General features: G+C 40.2%; 1 protein-coding gene across 1 annotated transcript in view; it reads left to right on the plus strand.

Annotated features, from left to right (window-relative positions):
• Positions 1 to 16503, plus strand: part of LOC128664296 (solute carrier organic anion transporter family member 1A2) — a 169495-nt gene that overhangs the window by 126412 nt on the left and 26580 nt on the right. The window contains exons 8-9 of the mRNA XM_053719132.1: positions 651 to 826; positions 9370 to 9434. Of these exons, the coding sequence (XP_053575107.1) occupies positions 651 to 826; positions 9370 to 9434 (241 nt within the window). The remainder of the gene's footprint in view (positions 1 to 650; positions 827 to 9369; positions 9435 to 16503) is intronic.

Below are 16503 nucleotides of genomic sequence, written 5' to 3' on the forward strand. Positions count from 1 at the left end.
ATCCGGTTTTCAATGCATACTGTTACTATATAGTGTTTTGTGAGTGCTGGGTACTGTCAAACTTCTCTCTCTTTTTTGTACCAGAATAGTATGACTGCTTGACAGTTCTCAGGAGGTAAATCAAGATCCAATGGTCTTACTTAAATAAGATAGCTCTGGTTTAACCAATAGCCTGTATAGAAAACAAGGAAATAACTAAAGCTATGTTAGATATCCTTTTTTAAAAACCCCTTCTTTCAACAGACTTCTTGAACTGAAGTATCATTCTTATAATTTCAATAGTCCCAGGACTTTGTAAATATTTGCATGATCATCTGGTTGTCCTATCATCAGACCAGCAACGGAGTGGATTGAGAAAGGATGAGGAGCAATCAATTAAAGCACAACATTTAAGCTGCTCCATTTTTAACCTTATAAATCTAAGCTTACATAAGATGCACACACAAACACATTTCTTTATTTGACTATTTAAAACTTTTTTATAGAAAAATGACATGTTGTGAGTCATGGACACAAAAGTCTTTATGTGTTGGTGCATTAGAATGTCACTTATAGCAATGTACCTCCTAAACCATTGTCTACCAAAGAGATGATAGCCCTCAATGGCAGGCAAGAGGTTAAACACTAAATCACTACCTTATTGTTGTCAGGTGTTTCACAATTGCAGCTGTGTGGCTGGGTTTTCCTCGAATGCATCTGCGGTGCTAGGTCAATGCCAGAGAGAAGCGACCTGTGACACCATGCTTCAGTACTTCATGATACTGTCCCTGGTGTGCTGTTTAATTTATTCCTTCGGAGCCATGCCCGGATATATGGTGCTCATCAGGTAATATTACTGACATACGAATTCCAGTGTCATGTGTCTTCATGGATCTCTCTGCATGAGAGGGAGAACTGCAGGCCAATACCAAACAGGGGACAGAGACGTCTACTCAAGAGATCAATTCCTTCCCCATCCCCAGAACTGCAGCATCATAACAAGCAGAGCGAGATCTCAGCCAGAGAAAGTTCAAGAGATAAGGGTCAGGGCTTCCCATGCAACTGGAAGATACCCGTTACTAGATCAGCTAGAAATAGATTTCTTCTCCAATTTCATTAACAATTGTTTAGGGCAGCATATTAGATTTAATAGTCACAAACAGTTATATGGTATCAGGTATCTATGGGTGAGTGCTTGCGGTCCACTGCTCATTAGTCTGTATGGTCTCTCAGGTATAGGAACTGTGCAGCTACATTACAATAAAAATGTTAGATTTTTACAAAGCCCATTTCAGTTGCATGGGGAAATACCGGAGTAATTCTATAACATGGCACATATTGCTTAAAGGGACACTAATCTCAAAACTAAACATTTTCTGATTCAGATAAAGCAAGCAGTTTTAAGAGAATTTCCAATGTTTTTTAACATTATCAAAATGTTTAGTTATTTTATAAGCACACTTTCTGAAACACCAGCTCCTACTGAGCATGTGCGCAAGTTCACAGCGTATGAGGCCGAATTATCAAATGTCTGTTGGACCTGATCCGACAGTGCGGATCAGGTCCGACAGACATTGCTGAATGCGGAGAGCAATACACTCTCCGTATTCAGCATTGCAGCTCACAAGAGCTTCTGGTGCAACGCCGCACCCTGCAGATTTGCCACCAGCAGGAAGGTGTCAATCAACCCGATCATACTCAGAGCAGGCAGACAGGGTTATGGAGCAGAGGTCTTTAGATCGCTGCTTCATAACTGCTGTTTCTGGCGAGTTTGAAGACTCGCCAGAAACACGGGCCCACAAGCTCCATACGGAGCTTGATAAATGGGCCTCTATATGTACACTAGTTTGTGATTGGCTGATGGCTTTCGCATGATACAGGTATATGCACACTTTCTGAAACACCAGCTCCTACTGAGCATGTGCACAAGTTCACAGTGTATATGTATACTAGTTTGTGATTGGCTGATGGCTTTCGCATGATACAGGTATCATGCGTGCATGTGTGCAAATGCACAGTGTAATCGATCACACAAGACAGAAGCCAGCAAATGGGGGGGGGGAAACATAAATTATGCTTAACTGATAATTTCATTTCCATCTGTGGGAGGAGAGTCCACGGCTTCATTCATTACTTGTGGGAATTAAGAACCTGGCCACCAGGAGGAGGCAAATACACCCCAGCCAAAGGCTTAAATACCTCCCCCACTTCCCTCATCCCCCAGTCATTCTGCCAAGGGAACAAGGAACAGTAGGAGAAATATAAGGGTATAAATTGTGCTAGAAGAGCAAAAATAAATATAGGTCCGCCCACCGGAGAAACGGACAGGAGCCGTGGACTCTCCTCCCACAGATGGAAATGAAATTATCAGGTAAGTGTAATTTATGTTTTCCATCTTAATGGGAGGATATTCCACGGCTTCATTCATTACTTGTGGGAAACAAATACCCAAGCTCTAGAGGACACTGAATGAAAAAAATGGGAGGGCAAAAAGAGGGCAGACCCTAAACTGAGGGCACCACAGCCTGCAAGACATTTTTCCCAAAAACCGCTTCCATCGAAGCAAAGACATCAAATTTGTGAAATTTAGCAAAAGTATGTAAGGAAGACCAAGTAGCCGCCTTACAAATCTGCTCCATAGACGCCTTATTCTTAAAGGCACATGAAGAAGCCACAGTCCTAGTTGAGTGAGCCATAATACTCTGAGGAGGCTTATGTCCTGCTGTCTCATAGGCCAAGTAAATAATGCTCCTCAACCAAAAAGATAGGGAAGTGAAAGAGGCCCTTTGCCCCTTGCGCTTCCCCGAATACACCACAAATAAAGACAAAGTCTGTCTGAATTCCTTTGTGGCCTGAAGATAGAATTTCAAGGCTCAAACTACATCCAAATTATGAAGTAACCTTTCCTTTGAAGAAGAAGGGTTAGGACACAAGGAAGGAACTACTATCTCCTGATTGATGTTACGATTTGACACAACCTTGGGAAGAAATCCCAACCCAGTGAGAAGAACAGCCTTGTCGGTGTGAAAAATCAGGTAAGGAGGATAACATTGCAAGGCCGCCAACTCAGAGACTCTGGTTGCCGATGCAATAGCCAATAGGAATAGAACCTTCCAGGAAAGAATTTTAATGTCAAGGGAATACATAGGCTCAAACGGAGCCCTCTGCAAAATCTTAAGTACCAAGTTTAAGCTCCAAGGGGGAGCGTAATTTCTAAAGACAGGCCTGATCCTAGACAGAGCATGAACAAAGGACTGAATATCAGGAAGCTCCACAAGCTTTTTCTGTAACAGTACAGATAAAGCCGAAATCTGTCCCTTTAAGGAACTGACAGCAAGTCCCTTCTCCAACCCATCCTGGAGGAAGGGCAGACAGAAGGGATTCTGGATACCCTAACCTTATGCCAGGGATATCAGCGTTCCTCACACCAGGACAAGTAGGTCCTCAACACCTTATGATAGATGCACCGAGTGACCAGTTTTCTGGCTTGAATGAGAGTATCAATCACTCTCTCAGAAAAATCTCTCTTGGCTAGGATTAAGCGTTCAATCTCCACACAGTCAGCCTCAGAAAATCGAGATTTTGATGTAGAAAAGGACCCTGAACCAGCAAATCTCTGCAACAAGGTAACTGTCAGGAACATTGCTCTTTCTAGGACCCAGAGAATCTTGCAATCAACAACTTGCAGCTTGCCTTTAAAAACCGCCCAAAACCAATATTCTTTGCTTAGTAATTTGGTGTACAAGGCTACCCTTTTTCCCTGAGCCTATTATTATTGAAAATAACATTGTTCTTGAAACTTCTCTCTCACAGGAAATTTACAACAACTTTGTATCACAGTCATCTGGATTTCAGCCAAGCAAGAGCAATAAACAGTAACTCAGAAGCTGGACACGCAAATCAAAATAAATGAACTGCTGAGCAAACCGCAAGTATTAAAGTACATGTACTAAAGCAAGTAATATAGGAAGAACTTTCACTCTATAGCTTGTGTTAATACTTAAAGGGACATTAAACCCAACATTTTTCTTTCATGAGTCAGACAGAGAATACAATTTTAAACAACATCCCAATTTACTTCTATTATGTAATTTGCTTCATTCTTTAGATATCTTTTGTTAAAGAAATAGCAATGCACATTGGTGAGCCAATCACATGAGGCAAATACGTGCAGCCACCAATCAGAAGCTACTGAGCATATCTAGATATGCTTTTCAGGAAAGAATATCAAGAGAATGAAGCAAATTAGATTATATAAGTAAATTAGAAAGTTGTTTAAAATGGTATTCTCTGTCTGAATCATGAAAGAAAAAAATTGGGTTTAATGTCCCTTTAAGCTACCGTAAGAACTTATCACTGAGTACCTGGCTTTAATCCACATTGTATCACCCTCTGTCAGCTGAAAGAAAGCTGAGACTCCTCCCAGCTCCTAACCGGAACTTCCACAGAACAGACTGAGCATTCTATCAGCTTTGCCACGCTACAAGTGCATGAGAAGAAAAGGTAAAAGCTAACTCTGCAATTTTAAAAGCATTGTTATAAGAAGTTACCAACATATGTATGAAAGCACAAGCTCATTATTTAAAGTGGTACTCTGCATGTGTCGCTATAAGATTTAAGAGACTATACTACACTCGCATCATAAATTCTAAAGCTTACTTATGTAACTGAGAGCATTCCTTTAATCCATTTAAACATTGCTTAACCCTTAACTGCACAAATTGGGGTGAGGCAATACCAGCAACTAAACTATCACTATTAGGTGTGAATTTCACTAAGCCATAGTGTCATTCCTTAATTATAGTGAAACAAAACAACTTTTAGTACATTTAGATCTGTGAATTGAGTTCCTTCTTTAACATTATATTGAAAGCCTGACAGTAACCTCCATGGAGGAGATGATGACATCCCCACCAGATTCGCAAACCACATTATCCGCGGCCACGACGGAGCAATTAGAATAGCCAAGCTTGCTCCTGCTTGCCTGCTTGCGGGTCACTACTCAAGGTAGAAGTGGTAACGGTGGAAATATGTAGACTAGGTTGAACTCCCAAGGCATCGCTAAGGCATCTATCAGCTCTGCCTGGGGATCCCTGGACCGCGATCCATATCTGGGTAGCTTGAAGTTGAGTCTGGACGCCATAAGATCTATCTCCAGCATCCCCCATCTGATGCAGATCTCTGCAAACACCTCGGGATAGAGAGACCATTCCCCCGGATGAAACGATTGTCTGCTGTGAGAACCAGGGAACTCTTTCCTACATTTATCTTCCATCCATGAGTTTGAAGGAGAAGAAGAAGAGCCCTCGAATGAACCTCTGCAAGACTGCAGGACGGAGCCTGGACCAGGATGTCATCCAGATAAGATGCCACTGCAATAGCTCTGGCTCTCGCCAGCGCAAGCAACGCTCCCAGAACCTTCGTAAAGACTCTTGGGGCAGTCACCAGGTCAAACGGTAGGGCCACAAACTGGAAGTGTTGGTTCAGAAAAGCAAATCTTAGGAACCTGAAGTGATCATTGTGGATTGGCACGTGAAGGTAAGCATCCTTCAAATCTATTGTAGTCATTAACTGTCGCTCTTGAACTAGGGGCAGAATAGACCTGATCGTCTCCATCTTGAAAGATAGGACCAACAGAAACTTGTTTAGGCACTTATGGTCTAGAATCAGATCAAATACGCCCTCCTTCTTTGGGACAACAAAAAGGTTTGAATAATACCCCAGAACTCTTACGCATCTCTTCTCTGGTCATGATGATAGGTTTGACAGGAGGAATCTGCCCCTGGGTGGATGAGTTTTGAACTCTATCCTGTAACCCTGGGCGATGACCTCCAGAACCTAAGGGTCCTGAATGTCTCTCATCCAGGCCTCCGCAAATAAGATAGTCTGCCCTATACTTGATCCACAGATGGATCGGGGGCCACCCCTTCATGCTGATTTCGTCTCAGCGGGCTTCTTGCTCTGCTTGGCTTTGTTCCAAGATTGAGCTGGTTTCCAAGATCCTTTGGACTACTCGGTTTTCATGGCAGGTTGCTGGTGTTGGGACTTGTCCAAACGAAAGGGACGAAAAGTAGACCCCTTAGGTTTATTCTCCTTATCCTGCGGTAGGAAAGCACCCTTGCCTCCCGTGTCCGTGGATATAATAGAGTCCAGGCCCGGACTGAAAAGAACTTTCCCATGAAAAGGGAGGGATAGTAATCTAGACTTGGAAGTCATGTCAGCAGACCACGACTTTAACCACAGGGCCCTACGGACTAGAACAGAAAAACCTGATGTCTTGGCATTCAGGCGAATAATCTGCATATTTCCATCACAGATGAATTAGCTACCCTTAAAGCCTCAATTCATTCCTGTATCTCTTCGAGGGGAGTCTCTACCTCGACCATAGCTGATAGAGTGTCACACCAGTAGGTAGCAGCCCAAGCCATTGCATCGACCACCGCTGCTGGTTGAAAAACAAACCCGTGAGCTGAAACATCTTTCTCAATATGGATTCCAATTTTTTATCCATGGGCTCCTTGAACGAAGAGCTATCTTTGAGCAGGATAGTCGTGCGCTTAGCGAGCATGGAGATAGCACTATCCACCTTAGGAATGGCCTCCCACAGCTCAAGCTGAGAGTCCAGAACGGGGAACAGTTTTCTAAAAGAATTAGAGGGAGAAAAAGACGGGCCAAGTTTCTCCCATTCGTTCTTAATAATATTAGCCATCTTAATGGGAACCGTGATGGTCTGAGACACCACCCTGTCCTCGTAAACCCTATATAGCATAGGGATTGAAGGTTTTCTTCCGGTAGTTTCGGTTCCGGAACCTCTAACGTAGGAAGCGCAAATGCTCCATCTTAAACTTAAAGTCTGGCTCCTCCACAGCCCGAGGTCTAGATGTCGCCGATTCCGACCCAGTAAGAGCGTCCTCCGAAGAGTCAGAGTTGTCTTCATCAGTGGATAATCTATCAGATACATCCAACTGAGTAGATGACCCCAGGGATGGATAGCTATGTTTCACCTTTCGCTTGCGCTTAGCAGGGCGTGGTAAGGCATTGAAGGCCGTAGAGACCTCTGTTTGTAACTGCTAAGCAAAATCTGGCGGCCAAAGGGCCCCTCCCACGGGAGGATTAGTAGTGCCCTGGGGAGCTGCATGTGTAATCGGAGATGAATGTAGGGAACGCACACCGCGCGGGACGGAGAACCCTCCTACGTGGACGGCTGAGTTGTACTAAATATCTTATTCTTTTTAGCTATTGCAATATTATGAAAGCATGTGGAACATACATAAGCAGGCGGATCCACTGGAACCTCCTACAATAAACACAGGAATTAGATTTGGTTAAAGAGGGAGTACCCTCTAACATATCAGAGTCCTCCATAGGTTGCGCTTTTATTACAGACTAGATAGAAATTAAATGGCACCTTTATACCCCAATGGCCTGGGCACTCACCACCTCATATGACCGGACCACAGAGAAAATGCTTTGTCTCCTGCAACCGCCGGTCAAGAAAGAGGAAGTTAAAGAGGCCACACCCGGTCACATGGAGTGCCATACAGGACTGCCCCTGCACTAACGAGAAAACGTGCCAAAAAAAATATCTCTCTAAGGAAACCTGACTGTTCACACATTGACAGAGCCTCATCTCTCACTCATATTATGCATAAATCCCCCCTTGTTCAATAATCCCCTTTCCGAGGATATTTACCTGGATTCTATACAGATAAAAGGATACACACTGTGACCCTGTCTTCTTGCGTTATCAAATGTGTATAAATGATCTTACCAGAATCTATGCAGTGGAACAGCTTTCAAGTGTGACAGGGTAGTAGCATCACTCCTGACATGGACTTGAGTGCAGAAAGCAGGCAGCAAAACTTGTCAATGCTGATTGCTTATGGAGCTGTTAATCTGAGTCAGGATGGTTTCTCAGAAAGACTCTCCCTGCATCTCCGGACTCTCTCTCACTGAGAGGCTGACAGGACTACTTAAAATATAAAGCAAATTATGAAAGGAGTCTCATTACATGTAAAACATCCGTAGACTTTATTACCAATGGAAAGGATAAAATCCAATGACACCAGCACAAAAACAGGAGACAGCTGGTCCAGTCCCATACCAAAGAGTACTACCCTCCATAAGAGACTACTCCGAATCTTTCAACACTTCTCTGCCAACCTCCAGTGACGAAAGGCAAAGAATGACTGGGGGATGAGGGAAGTGGGGGAGATATTTAAGTCTTTGGCTGGGGTGTCTTTGCCTCCTCCTGGTGGCCAAATTCTTAATTCCCACAAGTAATGAATGAAGCCGTAGACTCTCCTCCCATTAAGATGGAAAATCTCTACGGCTTATTTCAAATTCTGAGCAGTTGTTATTGCAATGTCTTTTAATTGTGCATTTGTTAAAGGGACATTCCTGGCCAAAATGTAAATGCACAAAGGTGCAATATAAAAGTATTGGCAAAAATGCTTCTAGTAAAAATTATCACTGTTTTAGTGTTAGCATTTTGCTCTGCACGTACATGTGAAGAATAGCTCAGTGCACCAGCATTTTAAATAATGCAGCTGCTCAGAGCACCAGTGGGGCTTGTATCATGTCAGCAATTAACAAACTGCGTCATTACCAGATGGTACAAACACTTTAGGCTCTCTGAGCAAGTGTTGTGTTTAAAATGCTGGTGCACAGTGCATATGTAAATACACTTATGAAACATCTATAGCTTTATTAGAAGCATTTTTGCTAATACATTTATATTAAGGGAGCATAGGAAGGGTGGGAATATTTGAAGAATGCAGTTTTAATTGGCTTACTTGCCCATTTTTCCAGCAAAATAATAAAAACACAACACAAATAACAAATGGAAGATGTAGTTGCTGCAGATGACTGCGGTCCTGGAGTCAGGCTGAGGCATGGGCTATACAAAACACAGTACATCAAACTGCACAACACATAAGGCAACTTACTATGTCATTCAATGTAGTGCCCAATATCAGCGTGTGATGATGAAGTTATCTGTCTCACATGGACTAAATACAAAGCACTGATAAATACACCCCCTGTGAGCGCTCACTACAGGGAATCCCCCCCCCCCCCTGTGAGCGCTCACTACAGGGAATTCCCCCCCCTGTGAGTGCTCACTACAGGGAATCCCCCCCCCCCCCCTGTGACCATCAGAGTATTCTGTAATCTCAAGTGTATTCATTATGGATAATTATGGTAGAAATATTCACACATTAATAAATGAGTGATTTCATGTCAGGATTTGTTAGCACACATTATTGGAAGTGATAAGTAGCCCTTGGCAAGTTGTAGGCATCATAAGATTCATGATTTTGGAAAAGTACTGAAAGTATCTAAAGAGGGTGAAAGAGTTAATGTGTGTGTAACCCTTTCTTGTTACTCCAGGAGTCTGAAGCCTAAAGAAAAATCCCTCGGACTCGGTCTTCATCTCCTAGCTGCAAGAGCGCTTGGTAAACAGTAAACAATGTATATTTTATTAAAGGGACAGTAAAGTAAAAAAAAAAAAATATTTCATGATTTAAATAGGGCATGCAATTTTAAACAACTTTCCAATTTACTTTTATTACCAATTTTGTTTTGTTCTCTTGTTATTCTTAATTGAAAGCTAAATCTAGGAGGTTCATGTGCTAATTTCTTAGACCTTGAAGACTGCCTCTAATCAGAAAGCATTTTGACAGTTTTTCACCACTAGAGAGGGTTAGTTCACATGTTTCATATAGATAACATTGAGCTTAGGCACGTGAAGCTCCTAGGAATCAGCACTGATTGGCTAAAAATGCAAGTCTGTCAAAAGAACTGAAATAAGGGGGCAGTTTGCAGAGGCATAGATACAAGGTAATAACAGAGGTAAAAAGTATATTTTTAGAACTGTGTTGGTTATGCAAAATTGGGGAATGGGTAATAAAGGGATTATCTACCTTTTTAAACAACAAAAATTCTGGTGTTTACTGTCCCTTTAATTACCGTATAGTGTGTGTAGCTGACAATACAACCAAGAGAGGCAATAAATGACATAATACTTGCCGTGTATATTTACACAGTAAAATATTAACTAATTCTATGAATTATAACATCAACAGACCGAGGGCCAGATTAAAAGTGGTGCGCTATTGTGCGCAAACACCGCTGGAAGTAAACTTTTAATACATACATTACAACATTTTATTTTTAGCTTGTAATACGCTCGCTAACCACTCGTATTACAAGTAAAATGTTTGCACACGAGCGAAACCCGGCGTGCACTTACTTCAGGACATGCGATAACTTCTTCTGCCCCTGAAGATGCCCCTGTTTCCGTGAGAGCCTTCAGGCTCGCCGGAAACAGCACCTGCTCCTTAACTGGTCTGCCTGGTCTGAGGCTGCAAACATCAATCTGCCCGATCTCATACAATCGGATTGCTTGACACCCCCTGCTAGCAGATCATGTCGGACAGGCATTTGATAAATCGGCCCCCTAGACTTCAATGGAGCATGTTACTGAAAAAAACCTTAGGCTTATCACTCGCACTAAACCTACACTGCGTTAGATTACGTGTGCTCAACCAAAAGTTAGTTAGTTATACATTCCCGTGTTCTTCACATAGAAGAAAATGTTCTTTTATTTTAAAATATATATCTATACCTATATATATATATACGTATATATATATATGTACATACAGTATGCCACAAAAGTGAGTACACCCCTCACATTTCCGTAAATATTTTATTATATCTTTTGATGTAACAAAGCTGAAGAAATGACACTTTGCTACAATGTAAAGTAGTGAGTGTACAGCCTGTATAACAGTGTAAATTTGCTGCCCCCTCAAAATAACTCAACACACAGCCATTAATGTCTAAACCATTGGCAACAAAAGTAAGCACACCCCTAAGTGGAAATGTCCAAATTGGGCCCAAACTGTCAATATTTTGGGTGGCCAACATTATTTTCCAGCACTGCCTTAACCCTTTTGGGCATTTAGTTCACCAGAGATTCACAGGTTGCCACTGGAGTCCTCTTCCACTCCTCCATGACGACATCATGGAGCTGGTGGATGTTAGAGACCTTGCGCTCCCCCACCTTCCGTTTGAGGATGCCCCACAGATGCTCAATAGGGTTTAGGTCTGGATACATGCTTGGCCAGTCCATTACCTTTACCCTCAGCTTCTTTAGCAAAGCAGTGGTCATCTTGGAGGTGTGTTTGGGGTCGTTATCATGTTGGAATACTGCCCTGCGGCCCAGTCTCCGAAGGGAGGGAATCATGCTCTGCTTCAGTATGTCACAGTACATGTTGGTATTCATGGTTCCCTCAATGAACTGTAGCTCCCCAGTGCCAGCAGCAATCATGCAGGCACAGACCATGACACTCCCACTACCATGCTTAACTGTAGGCAAGACACACTTGTCTGTGTACTCCTCACCTGGTTGCCGCCACACACGCTTGACACCATCTAAACCAATTAGTTTTATCTTGGTCTCATCGGACCACAGGACATGGTTCCAGTAATCTATGTCCTTAGTCTGCTTGTCTTCAGCAAACTGTTTGCGGGCTTTCTTGTGCATCATCTTTAGAAGAGGCTTCCTTCTGGTACGACAGCCATGCAGACCAATTTGATGCAGTGTGCGGCGTATGGTCTGAGCACTGACAGGCTGAACCCCCACCCCTTCAACCTCTGCAGCAATGCTGGCAGCACTCATATGTCTATTTCCCAAAGACAACCTCTGGATATGACACTGAGCATGTGCACTCAACTCCTTTGGTTGACCATGGCAAGGCCTGTTCTGAGTGGAACCTGTCCTGTGAAACCGCTGTATGGTCTTGCCCACCGTGCTGCAGCTCAGTTTCAGGGTCTTGGCAATTTTCTTATAGCCTAGGCCATCTTTATGTACAGCAATTCTTCTTTTCAGATCCTCAGAGAGTTCTTTGCCATGCGGTGCCATGTTGAACTTCCAGTGACCAGTATGAGAGAGTGTGAGAGCGATAACACCAAACTTAACAACCCTGCTCCCCATTCAAACCTGAGACCTTGTAACACTAACGAGTCACATGACACCAGGGAAAGAAAATGGCTAATTGGGCCCAATTTGGACATTTTCACTTAGGGGTGTACTCACTTTTGTTGCCAACGGTTTAGACATTAATGGCTGTGTGTTGAGTTATTTTGAGGGGACAGCACATTTACACTGTTATACAGGCTGTACACTCACTACTTTATATTGTAGCAAAGTGTCATTTCTTCAGTGTTGTCACATGAAAAGATATAAAATATTTACACCGTTATACAGGCTGTACACTCACTACTTTACATTGTAGCAAAGTGTCATTTCTTGTTGTCACATGAAAAGATATAATAAAATATTTACACTGTTATACAGGCTGTACACTCTCTACTTTACATTGTAGCAAAGTGTCATTTCTTCAGTGTTGTCACATGAAAATATATAATAAAATATTTACACTGTTATACAGGCTGTACACTCTCTACTTTACATTGTAGCAAAGTGTCATTTCTTCAGTGTTGTCACATGAAAAGATATAATAAAATATTTACACTGTTATACAGGCTGCACACTCACTACTTTACATTGTAGCAAAGTGTCATTTCTTCAGTGTTGTCACATGAAAAGATATAATAAAATATTTACACCGTTATACAGGCTGTACACTCACTACTTTACATTGTAGCAAAGTGTCATTTCTTGTTGTCACATGAAAAGATATAATAAAATATTTACAAAAATGTGAGGGGTGTACTCACTTTTGTGGAATACTGTATATATATATATATATATATATATATATATATATATATAAATTTATTAAAATTATGGGGGGAGATAAAAAACTGAAATTAAAATCCTCCATGTCTCAAAATTAAATCAATGTAAATATTTGCATAGGAAATTAGCACACCTAGGCAAGTATCCACGCTTGCTTTTCCCCAGAAATTCTTAATATACAATGTATATTAAGAATTTCTGGGGAAAAGCAAGCGGGGATACTCGCCTAGATGTGCTAATTTCCTATGCAAATATTTACATTGATTTATATATATATATATATATATATAGGAATATATATATTTAAAAATGCTAAGAACATTTTCTTTAAAGTAAAGATAACATTGGAATGTAAAATATTTACAATAAAAACATACTGTAAAATAATCTAAATGATCCATAAAATATAACTATATATTTTACAGTACTTTTAATATATATTTTCTTAATTAATTTTTATTAATATTTTTTATGCAATATTTCAATAACACACCTTAAGATTACTAAGTGTTAATGTGCACTAACCCGACCAAGTTTAAATCTAAATTGTGAAATCCTATGCGTAAAACACATATTTTTTATTCCAGTGTTTTTTCCATAGAAAATAATGTACTTTATTATTAAATATATATTTCTATATATACTGTATCTGATCAGGGTCGGATTGGGCCCCCGGGATAAATCCTGGTTGGGCGGCAGAGGCTGGGCTGGGGCAGCTGCAGAAGTGTGTGGAGAGCAGCAAAGTTGTGACTCACTTGTGAGGGAGCGCAGCGGCAGAGCCGCCAGCAAGCAGCGCTGCACACAGACTGACAGACTCAGCCACTCATTCATGCATTTGCTGAATTGCAGCATTTGCTTTACATACAATGTGAGCAGCTGTCAGCTGAGGTGGTCAGGACTCAGGAGTGGCCGATCACCGCACTAATAGAGGCAATGGGGCAGCGCCGCGACAGCATCACACATTTGCTTGCTTTAGGCTAAGGCAACTTAATCGGTCCGCAACCTCAATCAGTATGATGTCAGACTCAGTCACTCACTGGTTGGCTGGCGGTCACTCAATAGAGCGGGGGTGGGCCGGCTAGAACGTCAGTTGTCACACACAGTCACACGTGACATAGTCAGGAGGGAGCCTACTAGTTGGAGCAACTTGGAGGCCACGTGGGAGTCGGACAGCAGTCACCGGTAATACGGATCACGAAACAGACCAGTGCACTACTAGTCTAACACAAAAAGAAAATTTAAAAAATAAACTTTAAGGTATGCTAATTAAAAATACTAAGTTTAGGGGAAAACGTGAAGGGGCACAATTATGTATATGTATTCAATAGGGTAATAATAAAAGACTGTACTGTACATTAGTGTAATGGCACATTTGTATATTTGTAACTGTTGATTTAAATGATTTAAATCAATAGTTACAAATATAGATGACCCTTTAGTCTGCCCTATTATCCATCTATCTGCCCTGGTCAAGGCTGCTTCTTCTTCTGAAAACAGTGCGAAGCCCTTATATAATAATTCTATTGACTTAAGAAATGATACCGCCATGTAGTATATATATAGTACATAAAAAGGGTAAATACACACTCACGTGGGCAAACCTACATTAAACATTAATCATATTTAAATATTTAATGTAGGTTGTTTGACATGTGAGTGTGTATTTACCCTTTTTATGTTTAGTTAATAGTATACTACATGGAGGTAGGGTGTCCAGCATTTACACATGCAGGGGTTAAATCATTTAACCATGAGAGTCCACAGACATTTTTCCAGAGGGTCAAACAAATAAAATACCTTAAAGGGACACTAAACCCAAATTTTTTTCTTTCGCGATTCAGATAGAGCCACAATTTTAGGCATCTTTCTAATTTACTCCTATTATCAATTTTTCTTCATTCTCTTGCTATCTTTATTTGAAAAGCAAGAATGTAAGTTTAGAAGCTGGACCATTTTTGGTTCACAACCTCGGTTGTCCTCGCTGATTGGACAGCACCAATAAACAAGTGCTGTCCACCGTCCTGAACCAAACATTGGCTTGCTCCTTAGCTTAGATGCCTTCTTTTTCAAATAAAGATAGCAAGAGAACAAAGAAAAATTGATAATAGGAGTAAATTAGAAAGTTGTTTAAAATTGCATGCTCTTTCTGAATCAGTAAAGAAATAAATTGTGTTTAGTGCCCCTTTAAACATAATAATAGCTCCAGCGAGATGTGAAGCAGACGGAGTTGCTTGTCTTGGGCCTGCACATCATTTTAGACAAGGTAGCTTATTGTAACGACAGTGAGTGCTTGTGCTTAGCTATAAGAAGGGTGTGAGGATTTGAAAATCTAGGAGCCAGACTAAAAAAGAAAATGTGCAATATGATGAGAAAATATTTTATAATATACAGCAGTGATTTTTAACCTTTTTTTTGCCGTGGCACACTTTTTTACATTAAAAAAATCCTGTGGCACACCACCATCCCAAAATTTTAAAAAAATCACACATTGTAGCCTAATAGAGCATATATATATACACATACACACAAACACACACATACTGTATGTATTGTGCTGTTATGCCATGCCTCCTACAAACTACCCCTGCACTGGGAGTAAAAAACAAGCAACGTTTAAAAAATATGTCACACTGTTGTCAGTCTGCCGTGGCACACCTGAGGATCTCTCATGGCACACTGGTGTGCCACGGCACACTGGTTGAAAAACACTGATATACAGTATATGGCTTTGACCGATTTCTGTTCGGCTGGTCTACAATTTTTCCAGGGCTGCTTTTTATTCCCAGTCCGGCCCTGTATCTGATACTGTTCATGTAAAATATATACCTATATATCTATAGGAATACATATATACATATACCTTTATATCTATAGGAATACATATATACATATACCTTTATATCTATAGGGATACATATATACATATACCTTTATATCTATAGGGATACATATATACATATACCTATAAATCTATAGGGATACATATATACATATACCTTTATATCTATAGGGATACATATACATTTATATCTATAGAGATACATATATACATATACCTTTATATCTAAAGGGATACATATATACATATACCTATATATCTATAGGGATACATATATACATATACCTTTATATCTATAGGGATACATATACATTTATATCTATAGAGATACATATATACATATACCTTTATATCTATAGGGATGCATATATACATATACCTTTATATCTATAGGGATACATATATACATATACCTATAAATCTATAGGGATACATATATACATATACCTTTATATCTATAGGGATACATATGCATTTATATCTATAGAGATACATATATACATATACCTTTATATCTATAGGGATACATATATGCATATACCTATATATCTATAGGGATACATATATACATATACCTTTATGTCTATAGGGATACATATATACATATACCTATATATCTATAGGGATACATATATACATATACCTTTATATCTATAGGGATACATATATACATATACATTTATATCTATAGAGAAACATACATACATATACCTTTATATCTATAGGGATACATATATACATATACCTATATATCTATAGAGATACATATATACATATACCTTTATATCTATAGGGATACATATATAAATATACCTTTATATCTATAGGGATACATATATAGAGTACATATACCTATGTATCTATAGAGATACATATATACATATACCTTTATATCTATAGAGATACATATATACAT

The sequence above is a fragment of the Bombina bombina genome, chromosome 6 (assembly GCF_027579735.1).
Source record: "Bombina bombina isolate aBomBom1 chromosome 6, aBomBom1.pri, whole genome shotgun sequence".
In the NCBI taxonomy this organism is placed as follows: Eukaryota; Metazoa; Chordata; class Amphibia; order Anura; family Bombinatoridae; genus Bombina; species Bombina bombina.